Source organism: Balaenoptera physalus (assembly GCF_965194825.1).
Source record: "Balaenoptera physalus genome assembly, chromosome: 14".
NCBI classification, from domain to species: domain Eukaryota; kingdom Metazoa; phylum Chordata; class Mammalia; order Artiodactyla; family Balaenopteridae; genus Balaenoptera; species Balaenoptera physalus.
This window is the reverse complement of record NC_138893.1, coordinates 57539594-57560767: the sequence shown is the minus strand read 5'-3', so window position 1 is coordinate 57560767 and position 21174 is coordinate 57539594. Positions and strand designations below refer to the sequence as shown.

Genomic DNA, 21174 nt, shown 5'->3' with positions numbered 1-21174 from the left:
CACATAGCTTTCTCTTCTGAAGTTCCCCCAGTCTAAACCCACCTGGGCTTATGAGTCATGAAAATTCTAATCTGCCACTATTAAGCCTTTTCACTTCTAAATCATTTTTCCCAGCTGCCTAAACCAAAACTTGAACAGTCATTCTAAACTCCTCCTTCTCCTTTATTACCCATATCCAAGCAATCACTAGTCCTCCAGTTGGTCTCCGAATTCATTTCTCAAGTCTGTCCCTTCCTCTCAATCAATTTAGGTCCTTACATGTTAACTGGTTTCCCTGTCTGTGTTTGGTTCCTGACAATCCATATCCCAGAATAATCTTTCCGAAACAAAGATGTGATCACTTCATTCACCAAATTAAAGCCTTACAATGGCTCTCAGCTTAAAAATCCTTCAATGTGGGCTTCCCTGGTGGCGCAGTGGTTAAGAATCTGCCTGCCAATGCAGGGGACATGGGTTCGAGCTCTGGTCCAGGAAGATCCCACATGCCACAGAGCGACTAAGCCCGTGCACTACAACTACTGAGCCTGTGCTCTACAGCCCGCGAGCCACAACTACTGAGCCTGCGTGCCACAACTACCAAGCCCACGTGCCACAACTACTGAAGCCCGCACGCCTAGAGCCCATGCTCCGCAACAAGAGAAGCCGCTGCAGTGAGAGGCCCGCGCACCGCAACGAAGAGTAGCCCCCGCTCACCGCAACTAGAGAAAGCCCGCATGCAGCAACAAAGACCCAACGCAGCCAAAAATAAATTCATAAATTAATTTAAAAAAAAATCCTTCAGTGTCCCTACTGGACAAAGTTGAAGACACAGAAATGATGGAATGTCCTTTGTGATGTGGCCCCTACCTACATCCCCAGTCTCATCTCTCACTTGCCTCACCCCTATGCTGAATCTTCTGCTCCCTCAACACACCATGCTGTTTTTTACCTGTGTCCCTGTTTTTCCCTCTGCTTAAAATAAATATTTGCTGCAACCTCTACCCCCATGCCCTGGTCTGTCTATGGATCCCTACCCATTCACTTCTAAATAGAGATTTAAAATACCCAATGATGTTCATGACAGCATTATGTTTAACAGTTAAAAACTGAAAAGCTAAATCCTCCAAATACAGAAATAATTTGTTAAATTACAGTGGATTCCTGTGATGGACTATTATGCAATAATAAAAAATGTTTAAAAATTAATGATATGAAAAGCTAAAAAATATGGCGATAAAATTGTTTACACAGAATCATCTCAACCATATAAAGTACACTATGCATATACATTAAAAAAAAGAGAGAATTGGCAGAAAATGCACCAACACATTAAGAGTACTTATCACTGGGTAACAGAATTACGGGCAATTTTTTTCCCCTCAAGTTTCAGACAGTGAATATGCATTACTTTCAAAATCAGAAAAACTTCGAAAGTATTTTAAATTACAAAAGACTTTCCTGGAGACTTCCCAACCCTCCCTCTCCCCACACACAAATTTAATTATTCCTTCCTCTGCAAGTACACATTCTCTTTGTTGTGCATATCACACACAAGTATAAAACTTATCATCCTGTATTTTAATTTATGTTTCTCAGGGAGCTGTCTGAGGACCAGATATGGTTCAGTTTTAATCCCTAGTGCCTGACCTCTGGTAGCAGCCAGGTAAATGTTTATAAAATGAAATTGCTCTTACATTGCTAGCTACATGTAAATGACCAATAAGTGTCTTATCAATCATTTGTAAATGTAAATCATTAACACATTCAACAAACATTTCCCATGTGCCTAAAATATCCCAGATACTGTCACAACCCCTGAAAACACTACAGTGAAAAAGGTCCTTGCCCTTGTGGAACTTACATTCTAGTGTGGAGAAACAAACAAACAAACAAACAAACCCAGCTCACTTCAGACAGTAACAAGTGCTATAAAGACAATGTGGGGGTTTCCCTGGTGGCGCAGTGGTTGGGAGTCTGCCTGCCGATGCAGGGGACACGGGTTCGAGCCCTGGTCTGGGAGGATCCCACATGCCGCGGGGCAACTAAGCCCGTGAGCCACAACTACTGAGCCTGCACGTCCGGAGTCTGTGCTCCGCAACGGAGAGGCCGCGACGGTGAGAGGTCCGCGCACCGCGATGAAGAGTGGCCCCCACTCGCTGCAACTGGAGAAAGCCCTCGCACAGAAACGAAGACCCAACACAGCCATAAATAAATAAATAAATAAATAAATAAATAAATTTATTAAAAAAAAAAAAAAGACAATGTGGGATGAGGGGAATCAGGGGAGATCTGGGGGAAGAGTGCAACATCAAAGACACACTGAAAGATGGTAAGTGATAAGAGGCAAGCGGGTATAATAAAATGAGAGAACTGGACATCGAGTCTAAAGACCTACATCTCCATTCCTCCTCTGTCACCTTACTAGTCAGGTGATATTCTCTGAGTCTCAAGTAGGATGATAATTCTTAATTCACAAGAATGTGTAAGGATTAAATAAGATAATTTATGTGCAAAGGGTGAGGCCAGTGCTTGACATGCAGAGTCCCATGTATTTGTTAGCTGAATCTATTTGGAGAAGACATCAAAAATAATACAACACCCAAAAGCTGGAGTACATGGATTATGACTGCGAATGATGATGCCAAAAGATACTTAATGTAAATCCTATCCCTTTGATCAGGGAATCCTGTAATAGATATGTGCTTAACAAAAATACCGCTTACGCTATCTTTCTTAACTGTTTATCTGAACTCAGGATTCTACTATTGATTACAACCACTTTAAACAACAATATGGCAAAGAGTTGACTAGCTTACCCATAAAATCAAATGCAAGCACATAAAAAAAAAAAGATTCATGCTCCAAAAACTGTCTCTCAGCCTTTCGCCTTTCGCCATAAACCTCACTGGTCTTCACTATTTTTAATCCCCTGCGTATCTAGTTTATATTTCTCTAGTCCAAAAGAGGAAAGGAAATTTTCCACGGCAGATTGCAAAAGAGAGGTGCTTCTGGGCACATTCACTTCTTGTCCTTTTTAATTGCTGCCTATCTGAAACCTAAGAACTGGGTCTCCTGGACTTTGAGTAGGGGGTTAGAGTGTCAGATCACTAAAATGTTTCCTCTGAAGTATTTAAATCCCTAGCTAGTCCCCAAACTCTACCATATATTTAAGATAGAAAGTCTTTTGCCCTTTACATCTCTGCTTTCCAATCTCACAATCTTCAAACGAATGACTAGCTGAATGGGCCTACTATAACCTACTCTTTGTCAACCTCTTAGACCAAAGAATTGTCACCTTAATATTTCCAAGTGTTATTGTCAGAATTATTCTGACCCTCATTCTGATCACTTCCAGTATTAATAACTTGATTTGGGAAGACAGGAATAAAATAGACCACCATGACAGGGTAAGTTAACTCCACAAGAATGAGATGATTAACAGTGAAGAGGTAAAGAAAAATTTAACTCATAGGATACAAGTTAATGTTCCCATCTATTGCTTGCCAAAATCTCTAATGTCAAAGCAAGAACCCTGCTTACTTCTTAGCATACCAAAGTACAAACAGAGTCACAGCCTAGAAACTAGGGATGTCCATAAAGTCTGAAAAGCCAGATATTTTCTGTTTTTACAAATTGAAGATGTCCTTTATAACATTCTGTACATTCACCTATGTTTCCATATTCTGTGAACATCTTGTAAAGCAATGCTATAGTGGAGAATCTGTCTTGAAAATGTTAAATATACTGTATTGTAGAAAGAACAAAACTATAGCAACTTGTATTTAAATGTTTAGTCATTCATGTTATGAGCACCTACTAAATGTCAAGTGCTCATGAACTTCTAGACACTGGTTCAGTCGGTAGCACTGGCCATTTAATTCGTTGCACTGAATTACTAAAGATAGGTAGTTACATTTTTTCTCTTGAATTTGATCTTGCCTTTGAAATAAGTTTGAACACTTGAAGAATGAAGATATTTGGCTGTACAACAGTCTTAACCACACAATATAAGTACACAAAGTTTCCTTCCCTCTGTGTACATTTATTCTATGATCACTTCAAATGATATAAAGGCTGTTTGGCACCCATTTCTGTTCCTCTCCTCTGAAGACCGCCAACAAGGTTTCATATCATATAGTCATTATTTTTGAGAATTATATAATAGTGCTTCTGGGGAAAGAAAAGCAGTGTTGATTCTAAGATGCTAACTTATTGTATTATTTTAATTCACTAGTACTTTTCCACATCAAGTTAAGTCAAAATATTACAATGTTTTCACATTAAGTTTACATGCCTAACACCTGTAATGAACACTGAAGGATATGAAAACTAAATGTAAAAGAACTGAAGCATAACAGAACCCCCAGAGAACAAGCCATGTACAAGGTATAAGGACCAGCTGTGGAAAATTCCTTGTAAGGCTGGCTACTACTGCAAGCACAGCAATCTCCCCAGGAAGGCACCTTTGAAGCTGTGGCTATATTATATTCCTCAACTCTCAAGATCCAAACTTGGGCCTCTATACTGAATTCTATCTCTGACAACCATGTTGGCCTCTACAGAGAGTCAGGCATGGTCTTCAGGGAAGTGGTGATAAGGAACTTCAAATCAGAGCCTTTGGAGCTCCAGAACTACCAAAATCTCACATTTGCATTGGGGAGTCAGCCATGGCAGAAGCAGGTATTTACAAATATACACCATCCTTGTGACTAACTCTAAACTCCCTAACTTTCAGAGCACTATGACTGGCTTTCTAGGACAGGCAGTCACCATAACATACAAAGAGCCTTTCATTGCTCTTCCATCCCTGCTGGACACATCTTTCTAGGCCTTCTCCACTTCCAGATGTCATCAACTAGCATTTAATCCTAGACTACTAGCTATCAACAAATATTTCCTCTATTAAACTCGAACTGTCTCTAATTACTGGTGGTTAGGCAGGCATTTAAGATTCATAACAGTATCTAATTTTTTGAACATTTTGTATACATTCTCAAAGCAAACCCAGAAGATAGGCTCTCTCTCTATTTTTGCAGACTTCTTGGAAAAAGAAACATGGAATAAATGACTTGACTCCAATCACCAGTGACAGAGCTGAGGCTTCAACCAGTGTCTTCCTCGTTCCAGGCTTCATGGGCTGTCCACTACTCTATACTCCCCTCCATTCCTTTCCTTAGTAAAATCCACATGGCTGCATCAGATTTTTCATATTGTAGTAACGAAGCCATAATCTTTTGACACTTGCAGATCAAAACACTCCAAAAACCACCTGAGCAATGACACCTTCCAAATGGACGAGCATTACACCTTGCGCAGCCCTTGAAAGATAGCAAAACAGGCCAACCAGTGGAGAAAGCTATTTAAGCAGAAATTTGTGTCTTAGAGGATATCTAAACGCATTACATTTCTGAGAGCATATTTTTATATCAACTTGCTGCAAGGTCATGAAGAGTTTAAAGCTAAGTACTTTTCAACATGCAATTTTAAAGTAAACAGTTTATATTAGATAAATGTTTTCAGTAGCATAGAAAACTTTCCAATATTTCCTAACCAATATCTCTTTTAAATAGAATATAGATAATGTGGCTTTGCTGGCATACATATTAACCACGCTACGATAAGTTCTGAAACAGTTTGTAGAGTTGGGTGGACTTTAAGTGGTTTTTGCATTGGAGCAGTAGTTAAGAAACCAACTACAGAAGAGTCTCTAGTTTTAAATCTAGGTCATAGCATCCTTATTCAGAATCAAGCATAAACTAGACAATTTATATTACTTCCTGAAAAGATGGTTCCAAAAGAAGGAGCCTATGCTGGTTGAAAACACTGATGTTTCTTCAAAATTTATTATGAATAGGCATATTTATTTTTCAAAATAATTTATATTCCCATGAATTCATGTAAGGAATTTCTTTCTCTGGTATAGATAACCCACCAGCACAATCAACACTAAACTACATTTAAGCAGACTTATGCCAGAAAATATAAAATCTATACAGTGGCCTTCAATTTGGGGTAGGAAAAGAGAGGCGGGATAAAGGCAGAAATGCAGAGAGAAAGCAGAACATAATTTGAATTTTTTTCCAAAAATACAAAATCAAAAATACATAGCTAAGTAAATAAATAAATAGGGGAAAATACTGACTACTGTTGAATCTAGTATATGTATGGGCACTATATTTTTCTTCCTCTGTTCCTCTCAATAAAATATATTTTAACAATACAATCTCCAGGGTATATCATAAGGTCAAGTACAGATGCCGCCCAGTCTCCTGCTTCTACACTGCACTGGTTAACTGATGTTCACTGGCTCTGGAGGCAGATCTCCTGGGTTCAAATCCCAACTCTGCCAGTTACTGGCTGTGTGATGATGAGGAAATAATGTAAATGCACTAACCCTCAATTTCTTTGTCAGGATAATGAGGGTAATAATAGTCCTCTACCTTAAAGGAGTTCCAATAAGAAACTACATATAAAGTGCTTAGCAAAGGGCCCGGGTCATAGGTAAATGGTGGATTATCACGTTACGGTAACCAGGGGGTACCTTCAGACAGAAAAAAAAAGACTAAATAACATTACATAGAAGTTTGGGGTTTTTCAGATTGCATGGGATGAAAAAGCAGTAATCCATACTAAGATAAGATCACGCAGAGCCTCTGGCCACCATTATAATAACAATAATCATAACTCAACATTTATATGGTACTTTACTATGGGCCAAGTACTGTGCTAAGCACTTTACATGCAGTTTCTTATCTGAACTCCTATGAAGCGAGTAATTATTATTATTCCCATTTTACAGATGACAAAATTGAGGGTCAACATATATACATAATTTGTGCAAGATTACAAACCCAGGAACTGGCAGCGTTGAGATGTGAACCTAGGCAATCTGCCTCCAAAGTCTGCTTCTGATAGAAACTACCCACCTGAACTTGAGCAGGTCATTACACATATTTGGACTTTGATTTCCTCTTCTGGAAAATGAGCAGAGTAGTGGAATAGGCGCTCTCAAAAGTCCCTTCTAAATTTCTCTGGACAACAACACTATTTAAACCGAAATTCACTACATATAGAAAATACCTCTGTTCTAGTCCTTTTACAAACCTAGGCTTCTCTGTCTTATATAAATAGAGAATGAAGCATATGTATAATACCCCAGGTGGGGTACCTCACTGCTTTTTAAAATTTTTTTTTTTTAATATAAATTTATTTATTTTTGGCTGCGTTGGGTCTCCGTTGCTGCGCGCAGGCTTTCTCTAGTTGCGGCGAGCGGGGGCTACTCTTCGTTGCAGTGCGCAGGCTCCTCATTGCGGTGGCTTCTGTTGTTGCGGAGCACGGCCTCTAGGCGCACAGGCTTCAGTAGTTGTGGGGCACGGGCTCAGTAGTTGTGGCTCGCGGGCTCTAGAGTACAGGCTCAGTAGTTGTGGCGCACGGGCTTAGCTGCTCCGCAGCATGTGGGATCTTCCCAGACCAGGGCTCGAACCCGTGTCCCCTGCACTGGCAGGTGGATTCTTAACCACTGCGCCACCAGGGAAGCCCCCTCACTGCTTTTGATCTCTGTTGGTGGATGGTACATCACTAAGAGCCAGATAGAGAACCTCATGAGATAGTTCCATAAGTAAGTCCCTTTGAATGGAGCCCAAAGAGAACCTGACATAAATGAAGTCTACCTGACAGCACTAGTGCTACAAGGAAGTTAAGGACACACATCAACAAAACTAGCCAAAGTGCTATTACCTAAGTTATGCCATTCTTTCTCTCAGGACCTCAGTTTCCTTATTTATAGAAATGAGGTGGCTTTTAGATACAAGCAATCCCTAAGGAAGCAGCCACCCCAACCCAGAGAAACCAATCAACTTTGTTAGAATTAAGGGAAGGGCATAAGAAAGCACATGCAGTTTGAAAAATCACATTCAAATACAGTTATTGCTTTCACAATATAAACCACATAAGTAAAGCTCCAAAAATTCTATTGTGTGGGTTGGCAAAAGAGAGTGAAGCAGCACTGCTGGGAGTGGGTAATGGATTTTTTTTTAATATTATGATACATTAGAGTAGATCACTGTTGAAAGCCGCTTTTAGCTCAAAGAGTCTGAAATAAAAAAATTAAGTTGATATTCTATGAAATACAGTCCTAGATTTAAAGAAAAAAATCTTATTTGTCAAAATAAATTTTTAAAAAGTCATTAGGAGCTACTTAAGTTATTTTCTCTTCTGTAGAAAAATGATTTAAATAAATATATAAACATGTAAAATTCTGTACACAAGACTCAAGGTGTTTTTGTTTTTTTAAACTTAATATGCTTATCAACACAAACCAAGTCTGATAATTTTCCAAGCCAAAACACAGCCAGATTACTCCTACTCTGGTTCTAATACTGCTTCAAAACCCTGAAGCTCCATTTTAAGTAAGAAAAAGAAATGAGACAAAGTCCATGTAATTCTTCCTGAGGTCAAATTTATAAAGCTCAATTTTCAATCAAATCTCTCCTCCTACAAATCTTTTGGCCATCTTTCCCTACTCAATAGCACTACCAGGGATGAAAAAACAAGAATCCAAACTCAATCCAGTCCATCTGGCTCTCATTAGCATGGCTGGTAAATGGTTTGCTGAGAAACAACTGGCTATCCCCACATTACTTGTCAATATCAGTTTGGGGGAAATTTTGTGGATTTAATCTCTCCCCAGTTCCCTTTTCTGGAGATAATCAAAAGCTAGTTGTATTCAGATTCTACTCTTAGAAAAAGATAATTGATGTCTACACTATCAGCTTCCAGGCCCAAAACCTCCCTGTTAGATTTTAGGTTATCCTCTAAGACTGGATTTGGGTAGAGATCATCAGAATAATAAGAGGGGCTATTAGAAAAAGAGGGGCTCTCCTACCAAATGCAGCCTCCCTGTCCAGCCCCCCGCCACACACACACACACACACACACACACACACACACACACACACACACACACACACATAAAGAAATTCCAGAAAGCAGAGTCCTCCTTTTCTCTAGGGATCTAATCCCAGCGTGCAGTCTCTTCATTTTATTAAAACAAACTTTAGAATAATGGGGAGAAATATACCTTAATATTAAACTTTTCCATTCCTGAAGGGCCCCTGTAAAAATGTGTTAAGATTGTCTCATTAAAAACTCTCATACACATAATTTATGAGTTTCAGGGACCCCCTTGAACTGTTGAGGTTAAAAATCCTTGCTCTAGTTTAGAGAATCATGCGCTTCTTAATAACCCTATCTCCTCCTTCATGGATGGGAGCCATGCCAAACATCACATCTGAAATGTAAAGAGCAATAAAATGAAGCCTCCAATTGCACCTGCTGCTTTAAACTAACTCTGTCAAATGTCGGTTCTGCCATTTTTCAGCAATGCTCAAAGGATTTCTGTTTCATTTCCTTGGATCCAAAGATCCAAACTGGGTCTTATCCAAGGCCCTCCTCTCTCCTTCCTTCTTTTCTTTTTTAACTGAGCCTGGAAGCGTATGGCCAAATCAATTTGTAAGTGAAGGGTGAATGTTTACCTGAGAACAAAGCCCTCCAGTGAACACTCCCCCTCACCACCCCTTTCCAACTCAAGATGTCCAGGACACTGCCAACCGACGTGGCCATACACTGGATCAGAAAGCGAGAACAGAATAAGGACACTCCATTCAACCTTTTTGTCTGGGGCACTTCCTGGGTTTTTCATTGGCATTTAACACCAAGACACAAGGCTCATTTTTCATTAAAGTTGCAAGACTTTCACTTTGCCCAGTTTCAGATGGTGTAATTGATCTGCATTGTCTTCTTAAATAACCCAACTGAAGGACACTGCAGCTTTAAATATTTCAGCGCTAGCTAGCAAATAGTCTCCATTGCAATATGGCTCTGAAGGTCGCGTCCTATTGTCTCTTTCCTCTGGAAAAAACAATTTCTTAAGTCCTTCTTCTAGGTAACGTAGGAAGGGTTACCCCTAGAATTCCCACTCTTCCATCCTGGTCCCTGATAGAGTTCCAGTGTTTATTGGAATCTCACACTCATAATTTTCCCGGCAGGGGCAATATGCTGATTGCTATTAATGATGCCAGCACCTTCGCGAGACATAAACACATGTGTTCACATTAGTTTAATTGAGCGTATGCAACTGTCTGAAATAGCAACACTCAAGGGCTGTTAACCCCTTTAAGAGGGGGGCCAGAGTGGTTTGGGAGTGGACGGCTTTCAGGAGGCACCCTGAGCCCGGGACTGCATAACGTGAAATGTGTAGCTACTTAAAACGACAGGAATCCCAGCCTACTCATCCTGGGACTATGCCGGCACCCTGCCATACACTTGCAGCTTTTCTTGTCGAAGAAGGTCAAAAGAAGAGGCACAAGCACGATGAAGGAAAAAATAAGCTAAAAGAAAAAGGCTCTTTTCTATCTTGTCAGGGTGCATATATACGATTCCGCCAGCAGTCACAGTGTTCCCCCACCCTTGTCCCCGGTCGTGGAACAGCCCCAGTGAACTGAAGGCTTTGGAAAACGGCAGGGCATCGCTGCCTTTTTTAAAGAACAAAAATCAACGGCCTATTAAATGGCAGGGAAGACAAGGCAAAGGGAGCAGAGAAGGAAGGCGTGTGCAGGTGCACTGGAGCATTACCTGAAATGGCAACAGATTGTTACCATTGTCCGTCCGGAAAGCGTTATCCTCCATCCAGGACTTGGAGGTGAGCGGGGCCGCGCGGGGGAACTTGGGCGGCGCGATCACGTTGCTGGAGAAGGGCTTTTTGAGCGGCGAGATGGGGTTGAGCGGTGAAGGCACCCCGACGCCCACGCCCACGCCCACGCCGACAGCCCGGCGAGGGTCCCGGCCCGCCTGCAGGCCGCCCCACGGGTTGGACGGCGCGCTCCAGGCCGCGTTCACGCTCTGGTGCGTGTTCCAGCTGGACGACGCGGACGAGGCGGCAGCCGCGGCGGCCGCGGCAGCCGCGGCGGCCGAGGACGAGGACGGCTTGCTAGTCATGATGGGCTGGTGACCGTACGCCGCGGCGGCGCCCCTCTGCGCATAGGGTGCCTGGCTGGGGCTGGCGGGAGACCGGCGCTGCTGCGAGGGCTGCGCCTGCGGGGGCTGCGCGGGCTGCGCGGGCTGCGGTGCGGGCGGCGGCGGCTGCTGGTGGTGCTGGGTCTGCGCCAGGCTCATCTGCGGGGAGAAGGTGCCTCCGAAGACCGGGTTGACGTGGTGAGGGAAGTTCTGGAAGAGCATGGTCCCGTTGACTGGCGTGATCCCCTGGAAGAAGCTGTCCTCTACCGCGTTCGTGGTGCCCGTGGACCAGGTGCTGCCGAAGGACGGCGACAGCGACGCGCCCGGCGCCGCGGGCTCCTGCGGCGGCGGCGGCGGCGGCTGCTGAGGGGGCTGGTGGAAACCCAAGCCCGGCAGGAGCGGCGATTCCATCTGCATCTTGTCGGGGCCGTTGGGCGCCGGCGGGGCCGCGGCGGGGCTGAGGGCCGGCACTGCGCTGCTGTCCTCCGGCTTGGGGGTCTCTGAGGACAGGGGCGTGGACGGGGCTTCGGCTGTGCCGGGCTCGGGCTGGGGCTGCTGCTGCTGCTGCCGCTGCTGCTGGGACTGGGGCTGGGTTTTGCTTTTGTCCATCAGTAAATCATCCTGCATGGTTTGCGCAGCTGAAACGGGAAAAAAGAGAGACGCGTTATTGTCAATGTGTTCGTTAATGCCCCTTGCTGAAGCGGGCGGGTGTTTTACTTGCGAAAATCCAGTGCCACCGCTATTAGCCAATTGCAATGCAAATCCATAATCTCCCATTTAGAAGAACAGGTCGGGCTGGGGGAGCGGGGGGAGGAGGGTGCGGGGGGGGGGAGCTCATGCAAGGTCTCTAAAAATACTGTGAGAGCGTCTTCACCCTTTCTGATGTCTAGGTTCCTTTTCTGTATTAGTGAGAGATGTGCTTATAAGACAGAAAGACGGCAATTTCGCCACGTCTCTTTTCCCTTCACCGGAACTCAGAGCGTTCACCCTGCAATGAGAAACCGATTCTGGTTCCTGTTTTTTCCCAAGCACCACCCTCCCCCAGCTATTTGCATACGTCAATAAATACTGCTGCGTCCTTCAGCAAGGTTAAAAAGACACCGCACACGACCCTTTCTAACCCCCGCTCCGGCACTTTAAAGAAACAGAAGTCTTATCCCCCTTGATTAGCAAACTGCCTTCTTGCCTCGATAATTGTTTCATTTAGCAGCAGCGAACCACGAGGGAGGAAATCCTTGGCATTTGTTAGGAGGAGGACTCAGCTGCACAATCATTCTCTGGCCTCCCAGGAGCTGCAGCTACTCCATTTTGTTAGGAGACATTAAAACAAACAACAACAACAAAAAAAAACACATTGTTTTTAAAGAGGTAAAAATCTACTGAAACATTTTCAAGTGCTTGCTTCTTGTTACTCTAAGGATTAGGGTTTTTCTGCTTATTCTCCAATTTTCTCGTCTCCAATTCTGCCGCACAAGAGATTTTTTTGGCATCTCAGTGGTTCAGGTCTCAACAGGAGCCTGAGAATTTCTCCGCAGAGTGAAGAAATGTTCTGGTTGGATTTAAGGTCAGAGAGAGACGGGGAGAGGGGGGGAGGGAGAGAGAGAGAGAGAGAGAGAGAGAGAGACGCGGAGGGAGGGAGGAGGGAGGGACGGAGGGAGGGGGCGGGGGACTGTGACTATGAGATGGGGTGGGGGCGGGGCTTTTAAAAAAATCCCTCTTGAGATTTAAGCAGAAAGTCAAGATAATTCTGGGGTTGCCAGATTTTTCATTTTTGAATCCTCCTGCTACTGCCTTGGTCACAAGACTCTGGCAAATTTAGAATCCATTCTCTTATCACTGGTATTAGCAGTGAAAGATTATGGTTTGAAGACCCTGAATTACCACATGCTAGCTAACGTGTTAAAAATAGCATAGTACAAAGTCCCCAATTCTCATACATTGCAATTATAGTGCACTGCCATCACTGCTTCATTTAGCCATATAAGGAGAGTATGGTATTTTCCATTTCGCACAGAAGGGCTATATTCACCTCTGCCATACAGCATGTTTTATCATTCAAGGATGAAAATAGTCATCGCTCAAAACCAGGAGATTTCCATACACATAGTTATCACTGAGTTAGCTTGTCCCTTAGAGTACATTAATTGTTTTAAATATATGAATATTACAGTGCTAAGACCCTGAAAACAAGTATTTTGAAGTGTTCAAGGAGCATATGACCAAATATATAATTATTTTTAGATGATGATTCAGTATAATTGCAACAAAGTTATTAATATGTGTAATGCAGTTAATTAACTCAGATACTTGGAAAAGCATCTTTCTCAGGACACTTGTAAAGGGCATTCAGATACACACAGAAGTTCTGTCTTTGGACATTCTCACGATAATAACTGTTGTAAGATAAATGTGTTGGAAAATGTCTATGCTTCCCCTCTCAACTATTAAGCAAAATACGTCAGACTAAGAAATGGGATTAAAAGTAGTTCTACTATTTTATTAAAGAGTATCTTTAAAATGGTTAATCTTTCATTTCAAAGTTTCATACATAGACAAAATAGTGGGCTCGAGGAAAAGCTTCACAGCCACCTTATTCTCCTTTCTACTCCTCCCCCGGACCCCCACCCCCAAAAAACCCAACCCAATATAATACACATCACAAATTGCCAGCTACTACCAATTAAACCTACTTAAGATTGACTTTGTGTTCCTTAGCTCCCTTCGTCTAAAATAATGGCTTTGATCAGTATTGTAAAATATGACAAAGAGGCAAGCAGAGCTTGGATTCACAACAGCACAAAGTTCTATTGCTGCCAAAGGAAATGGACACAGAAAGAGACATTTTCATACTTGGTTTAAGCAGTGCTGCAGTAAACCATTATAATCTGGGATTTGAGTCTCTTCCAGTGTGCTAGAATTGTCTTTACAACAGCCATATCATCATGGCTGAAATATGCATTTGATTATAATTTTAATATCACTCAGCTTTTCCAATGCTTGTATCAATGCTTTCTGTTAATGCCTTCAGTTTAAACTATATATCTGTGGTGGAAAAAATAATGCTGTACTACAGCAAAAAAGCCAAAAAGTAAGCTAGACTCAGAATATTTTAAGGCTATAAGTAATATTCATATATTTATTAAATTAAAAAATTTTTATCATACCAGAAACACCCATTTCTCTTTTCAACATTTCTTAAAGACATAAATTTCACTGCCTGTATAAATTCACTCTGTCAAGGTCAAGACCCATCTTTAATAAATAAGACCCTTTTAAACAAAAGATAAGCAATAGATGAAAATAACATTTACAGAGTTAATATGCAATGTCAGTAACTGCTTGTACAGTCTGTTCCTTTGGGTGGGTTTTTTGTTTGTTGGGTTTTTTTTTTTTTTTCTTTTTTCTTATTTACAGCAGAGTCCGAGAAATAGATACCTCCTTCCCCTCCCCCCACCCCACACACAATAGATCTTCCTTTACATGCAATCACCCAATCTCAAGTAACAAATTCTTAGCAGCAGTTACCTTTGAGGGTCCAGTTTTTAAGGATCGATAAAATTAAAAAGTGTACAGTATTTATTTTCTTCTTTCAGGTTGGTTATGTGACCGCTCTGGCAAGAGCACTTTGACAACTGTAAGAAGAGAGGGCATGCGCACACAGGGAACTGTGGGGGCTGAAGTCCTTAGCTAGGTCTGCTGCCCGACTGGAGCATGTTCCGCTAGGAAAGGAGGAAGCCTCCGAAATACTGATTCCACGGGAAAGAGGTTGTGCCGATTACACTGTATCTTCCTAACCAATCTAAATCACGAGTTGTTAAGATGAACACGGGGGAAAATAAACCGGTTTGTTAACTGATTTAGGAGGCCAGGTTAAAAGAGAAACTGGATTCTAGGACTCAAAATAAAGAAACCCAGCGGAGCTACCTTAAATGGTATTAGAATGGTAATGACTGGGTAGCCAGCAATAGGAACCCTACCACAGCAAAAGAGATGGGGTGGGGAGGAATAAGGAAGGGAGGAGGCGGACTACTAGGGAAAGATACTTAAAATCTGACCATACTTAAAAGATACATGCTTAATATTATAAAATGAAAAGTACCTTAATATTAAATATGATATAAACCTTGGAGGTCAGGTTAAAAATAGGTTTCAGTCACAAATTTTTGACATCTTATCTATCCACCAAGATTTCTTTGTATTTGAAATGAAGGCAGAAATCACTTACTTCACGATTCTACTTCATATGCTCAAAATCAATTCACCTCCTTATTTTACTTGTCAAAATGAAAGTTTACCTTGCATTATTCATACAATGATCAATCAAATAAAATTCAACTCTTTTAAGCTAAAATAGTGTTTGGTTAAACATTAAAAAAATAATCTGACATGTTTAGAGTTTCACTGTATAGGGCAGTGACTTCTTTATTCAAAACAGAAAGTAGATACAGTTTCTATCTAAAATTTTTTTTTCCGGTGTACATTTTTCCTATCTTAACCTCAGAACTCCAAGGCTGGAATCTCACAACATCTTATCAACTGGTATTATCTATAGCTTCTGAGAGCAATAGTTCAATTACCAGTTTGCTCACATAGGCAGAAGATATTATTTCTTGTGGGATTTGGTTCAGTGCCATTCACCCAAGAGGTTCAGAGTAAATGTCAGTTGATGATTATGCTGATTGGACTTAGAACTAAAAATGTTAAGCACCATTTAAAACTGTCTTATTTCTCTATTTCCCCTCTTCACCAATTACAACTAAAGTAGTATTACCAGAGACTACCAATTTGCAGCAGTTAGTCGTCTTTGTTTCTAGTTATTTCTAAGGAAAAAACAAAACTAACAATTTAAGAGGAAAAAATCATTTCGAATGAATCTGCCAAAAGCTCTTTTTAAAAGAACCAAATAAATGATCTTCTTATTCCTACCGTGAACTTAGCATATATTCCCCCTTTTTTTTTCTTCCTCTACCTTCCTAAAGAAAGCTTTACCTCTGCCAACGTGCTATACTAACCATATTCATTACAGAGTCTGTAAAGATCAACTCATGGCTAATCTTATTCCTGAATACTTCCCTAACCTACCAAACTCCTACATTTTCAAGTACTTCAATTAAGTTAAAAAAAAAAAGTTCCCTCATAAAACCCTTATAAAGACTTGTTTTAAGAAATAGATTTTTTTTAATTATTTGAAATTAATATGTCAAGACTTTATTGGTAAAGTAGAAATTCTTAAGTTATGCAGGTGTGCTTGAAAATGGTTTACCTGGGCATTTATCAATCCACCTGACCCCAAGTACAGGTCTACTAATAATTCACACAATGAAGAAAAATAAACTTTGGCCTCTGACCCTTTGATAAATGACAATAAATAATTAGCACAGCCCATACTTAACATAATTTTATTGTATTTGAAAGTGAACTATCTCTGCTCTTCCGTTCCTAAAATGAGCACTCAAATTTAAAAGAAAATGACTCATACATATATACCAAGGTGTAAGTAAATACCAAGCAAACAATAAATTATAGGAGGACCCCTAACAAAGACAAAGAACTTCTCTACTGAAATCTTGTTTTTTATTTAACCAAAAAGGAAGCATTTTCTGAAATTTTGTCTTTAGGTCACAAAGCTTAACAATAGACCCCTTTTGAATAGTCATGGAAGGCTGTAAAAATAGAGATTGCACTTGCAAAGTTAATTCATTGAGATATACATGGGTCAAACACATTTTTCTAGGCTTCCTTCTTTCCTTTCTTTCCCTACTTACATCTCCAGCACAATGCTTATGAGTCCCGGGTACTTGGTGGTTGCTCCATGTACCCTTGCTGATAAGTGAATAAATGGATAAATGAATGGATGGATGAAGCATAGTTTTTGATTATCTAAAACAGCCAAGGTTTGGGACTTCCCTGGCAGCCCAGTGGTTGGGACTCAGTGCTTCCACTGCAGGGGCGAGGGTTCGATCCCTGGTCAGGGAACTAAGATCCCACGTGCCTCGCAGAGCGGCCAAAATAAATAAATAAATAAAGTTCATTTAAAAAAATAAAAATAAAAATAAATAAAACAGCCAAGGTTTGAGTAAGTATTAAATTATCCTCCATTTACAAGAGCAATTACTTTTTCATCAGCTGCAAGAATGGGAAGTGTTATAAAATAGAGCACAATTTTGGACCTTTATGCTGCTCAGCAGTATGCAGATCATTGGATTGCCATCATGAAATAACATTCATTAAGCACGAAGTGAACAAGGAACTTTGTTCCCATCTAAGAGTTTACAATCTAATAAAGACACACACCCTACCCCTCCACAAAAACTGCTTCATTAAGTTCACAATAGCCATTCAGAGCTAAGTCCAAAGGATGTTTTGTTAGTGTTATCTTGCTTGACCTTGCAGCAACATTGACATAGCTGACCACACTTTCTAGATATACCTTCTTCCCTTGGCTTCCTTCATGTTGTCCTTTCTTGGTTTTCTTACATTTGGGGTTTTACTCGCTTGCCCACATGTGCACACACACGCTCTCTCTCTGTCTTCTTTGCCAACTGACTTTAAATATTGAGTTCCTCAGGGCTCTGTCCTAGGCCCTCTTCTCATCTCACTTCATTTGAATGGCTTTCCCAACTAAAAGGAAAGGACCAGGCCTATCTTTATTGACAGCTATATTCCCAACATCTATCACTGTGCCTAGCACATAATAAATAGGTATTCAGGAAATATTTGTTGAATTAAATTTACATTTGTATGCAAAGGGCAAGGATGCCAACACACTCTAGGTGGCAAAAAATAAATAAACCTAGAGGGACTTAAACCACCAGATATCAAGACCTATTATAAAGTTATAATAATTAGATTGTGTGGTTATTGGCACAGGATAAGCAAATAGACAAATGGACCAAAAAGTCCAGACACAGATCCACATATGTATAGTTGTTAAGGAACTGTGGACCGAAACCACCCACCTTGGCCAGGCACGATGAAAACCGCTTGCCTGAGTTGTCTCACAACAAGAGGTCCCGATAAGGAACATGGTGCTGCCTCTGAAAACTAACCGGGAGAATTCGGGAGGGGCCAAAAGAGGGAGGAGACGACCCACCTCCGAGACTCCTTCACGCTGGAATCCATCTTGGCTGAGATGCACGCGCCACCAGGAAGGGCCCTGAGTCAAACTGTGGGCCAGAGATGATTGGCCAGAGACAACCCAGAAACTAACCCCATTACCATAAAACCTAAGACTTCGAGCCACGTGGCAGAGCAGTTCTCCTAGGTTGCCTTACCCTGCTGCTCTCCGCCTGGGTTCCCCTTTCCAATAAAGTGTCTTGCTTTGTCAGCGCACGTGTTTCCTTGGACAATTCATTTCTGAGTGTTAGACAAGAGCCCACTTTCAGGCCCTGGAAGGGGTCCCCCTTCCTGTGACATGGTGACCAGATTTATGAAAACAGTAACACTGCAGTAGTGAAAGGATGGTCTTTTCAATAAAGGATATTGGAGTCAACTGAATATCCATATGGCAAAAAAGAGACCTTCATCCTTATCACACCATACACAAAAATCAATTCCAGATGGATTGTGAGTCTAAATGTAAAAGGTAAACAATAAAGCCTTTAAAAGAGTATTTTCATGACATTAGAGCAGGCAACAATTTCTTCAACAGGTCACAAAAGCAGTAACTATAAAGGAAAAATTTAATAAACTAAACTAATTAAATTAAGAACATCTGTTTACCAAAAGTCAGAGTGAAAAATCACAGAATGGGAGAAATATATGCTATATATATATTTTTTTTCAACAAAAGACTTGTAATTCAAATATATAAAGGACCCTTCCAAATTAATAACAGTGAACATCCCAAAGAAAAATGGGCAAGAGACTCCAACAAAAGATATTCAAATGACCAAAAGGCACATGAAAAGGTGCTCTACATCACTAATAATCAAAGAAATACAAAATACAACCAGAATGGCTAAAATTGGAAAAGGCAGACAATACCACACATTCACAAGGATGTGGGGCAACTCATTCTCAAACACTGCTGATGAAAGTATAATTTAGTATAACTATACAACCACATTGCAAAACTATTTAGTAGGATCTATTAAAGCAAACATTCACACACCTTATGACCCAGCAATACTGCATCTAGATATATACCCAATAAAGATGCAAACATATGTTCACCAAAAGACATGTTCAAAACAACATTATTGATAATAGCCCAAACTTGGAAACAACCCAAATATCCATCTACAACAGACTGAATAAGTAAATCTGTGATAGAGTCATATAATAGAATATCATAAGGCAAAGATAATGAATAGACGCCAACTCTATAAAACAACCTAGATGAACTGCATGAATACAATGCTGAGTGAAAGAAGCCTGACACCTAAGAATATATACTATATGATTCAATTTATATAAAGTTCTAATAAAACTAATTTATAGGGCTAGAAGGCAGCATGCTGGTAACTTCTGCAGAGCAATAATGATTGATAGGGTATATAAAAGGGGGCTGCAGGGGACAGGAATAAAGACGCAGATGTAGAGAATGGGCTTGAGGACACGGGGAAGGGGAAGGGGAAGCTGGGATGAAGTAAGAGAGTGGCATGGACATATATACACTACCAAATGTAAAATAGATAGCTAGTGGGAAGCAGCCGCACAGCACAGGGAGATCAGCTTGGTGCTTTGTGTCCACCTAGAGGGGTGGGATAGGGAGGGTGGGAGGGAGACGCAAGAGGGAAGAGATATGGGGATATATGTATATGTATAGCTGATTCACTTTGTTATACAGCAGAAACTAACACACTATTGTAAAGCAATTATACTCTAATAAAGATGTTTAAAAAAGAGGGGGGGCTGCAGGGATGCTGGTGATACACTCTTTTTTTTTTTTTTTCTTTTTTTAATTTGGCTGCACCGGGTCTTAAATTGTGGCATGAAAGTTCTTAGTTGTGGCACGCGGGATCTAGTTCCCCGATCAAGAATCGAACCTGGGCCCCCTGCATTGGGAGTGCAGAGTCTTAACCACTGGACCACCAGGGAAGTCCCTACTCTGTTTCTTGAACTGGACACTGTTACACAAGTGTATTTACTTTAAAAATTCAGAAAACGGACCACATGATTTTTGCACTTTTCTACATTTTTGTTATACTTTCTTTAAATTTATAAAACATATACATGTATTTTTAAAGGTTAACTATCTTCTCTAAAGTAAAGAGGAAAAAATAGCACAATCTGGCCAAATAGGGAGGGGAGCCTTAAGTCTGGGTCATCTCAGCTAGAAAAATAAACTGGGGAGTTCCTATGTGCCAGACTTGTATTAGAGGCACTAAGTGCAAAGATGAAAAAAAGCCTAAATCCCTTGACTTCAAAGACCTCACAGCCTAAGGAAGGAAAAATCATTATGGTCAACTATGGTTAAATTAGATATCCCCTAAGTAATCTAGAAAGCTTTTAAGATCTTAAAGCCTAAGGCAATTTACTAGCAGGAAGTCCACCTCCTCTGAGTAAGGACCTGTTAAGCAATTCTAGATCAGACTGTTTGAGAACGGAACAAAAGAAAGAGAGCAAAAGGGAAGCCAGGTGAGTCAGGTATGGTTTGGTGGGCACTCTGCAGAGCACCTGGGGTTCTTTATGTTTCTTGCCTCTCTGTCCATTAGTTTTGATTTCATTCAGCAATTTTATGAAAAACCTCCTAGCCACAAAGTAGAAATTCCAAAACTTCACCTGCTTTTTTACTGACCTTGTCTCTAACCTCTAAGAGAAAACAGGATATTAGGCAGTAATTTCCTCAATTTCTCCGCTGCCCACCCTCTCTTTACAAACTTATCTGCATCCCCACCCATACTTGCTTTCCTCCTACCTCAGAGGAAGCTGAGTTCCCCTACAAGTCCACACTAATCCCTCCATCTATAGTCTAGAGTTCATTCCATCTAGTTTCCTTGAGACTTAGTTCATTAGTTAATTATGCCCAACATTCTCCTTCCCATTCCAGCCTGGCCATTTGAAAGAAACCGCTAAATCCCAGCTTTACTTCTTTCTCACTTCCAGTTGACTCCACAAACTTACTGCATCTGGCTTCTGCCCCTACAATCCTGCCAAAACTGCTCTTGCTACTGATCTTACTCAAATCACCAATGACCAACTGACACCTTTTCAATTCTTATTTTATTTGCCATTTAT

General features: G+C 41.0%; 1 protein-coding gene across 10 annotated transcripts in view; it reads right to left on the bottom strand.

Moving 5' to 3' along the window:
• CPEB3 (cytoplasmic polyadenylation element binding protein 3) overlaps window positions 1-21174 on the bottom strand; it is a 213353-nt gene that overhangs the window by 172973 nt on the left and 19206 nt on the right. For 3 of the 10 annotated variants that reach the window (XM_082423686.1, XM_082423687.1, XM_082423690.1), the window contains exon 2: window positions 10612-11630. In XM_082423686.1, coding sequence (XP_082279812.1) covers window positions 10612-11630 — 1019 coding nt within the window. Of the gene's footprint in view, window positions 1-10611; window positions 11804-11866; window positions 11967-14517; window positions 14623-21174 lie in introns of those variants that run through there. The other 7 variants (XM_082423684.1, XM_082423688.1, XM_082423689.1 and 4 more) reach the window with 4 other exon arrangements.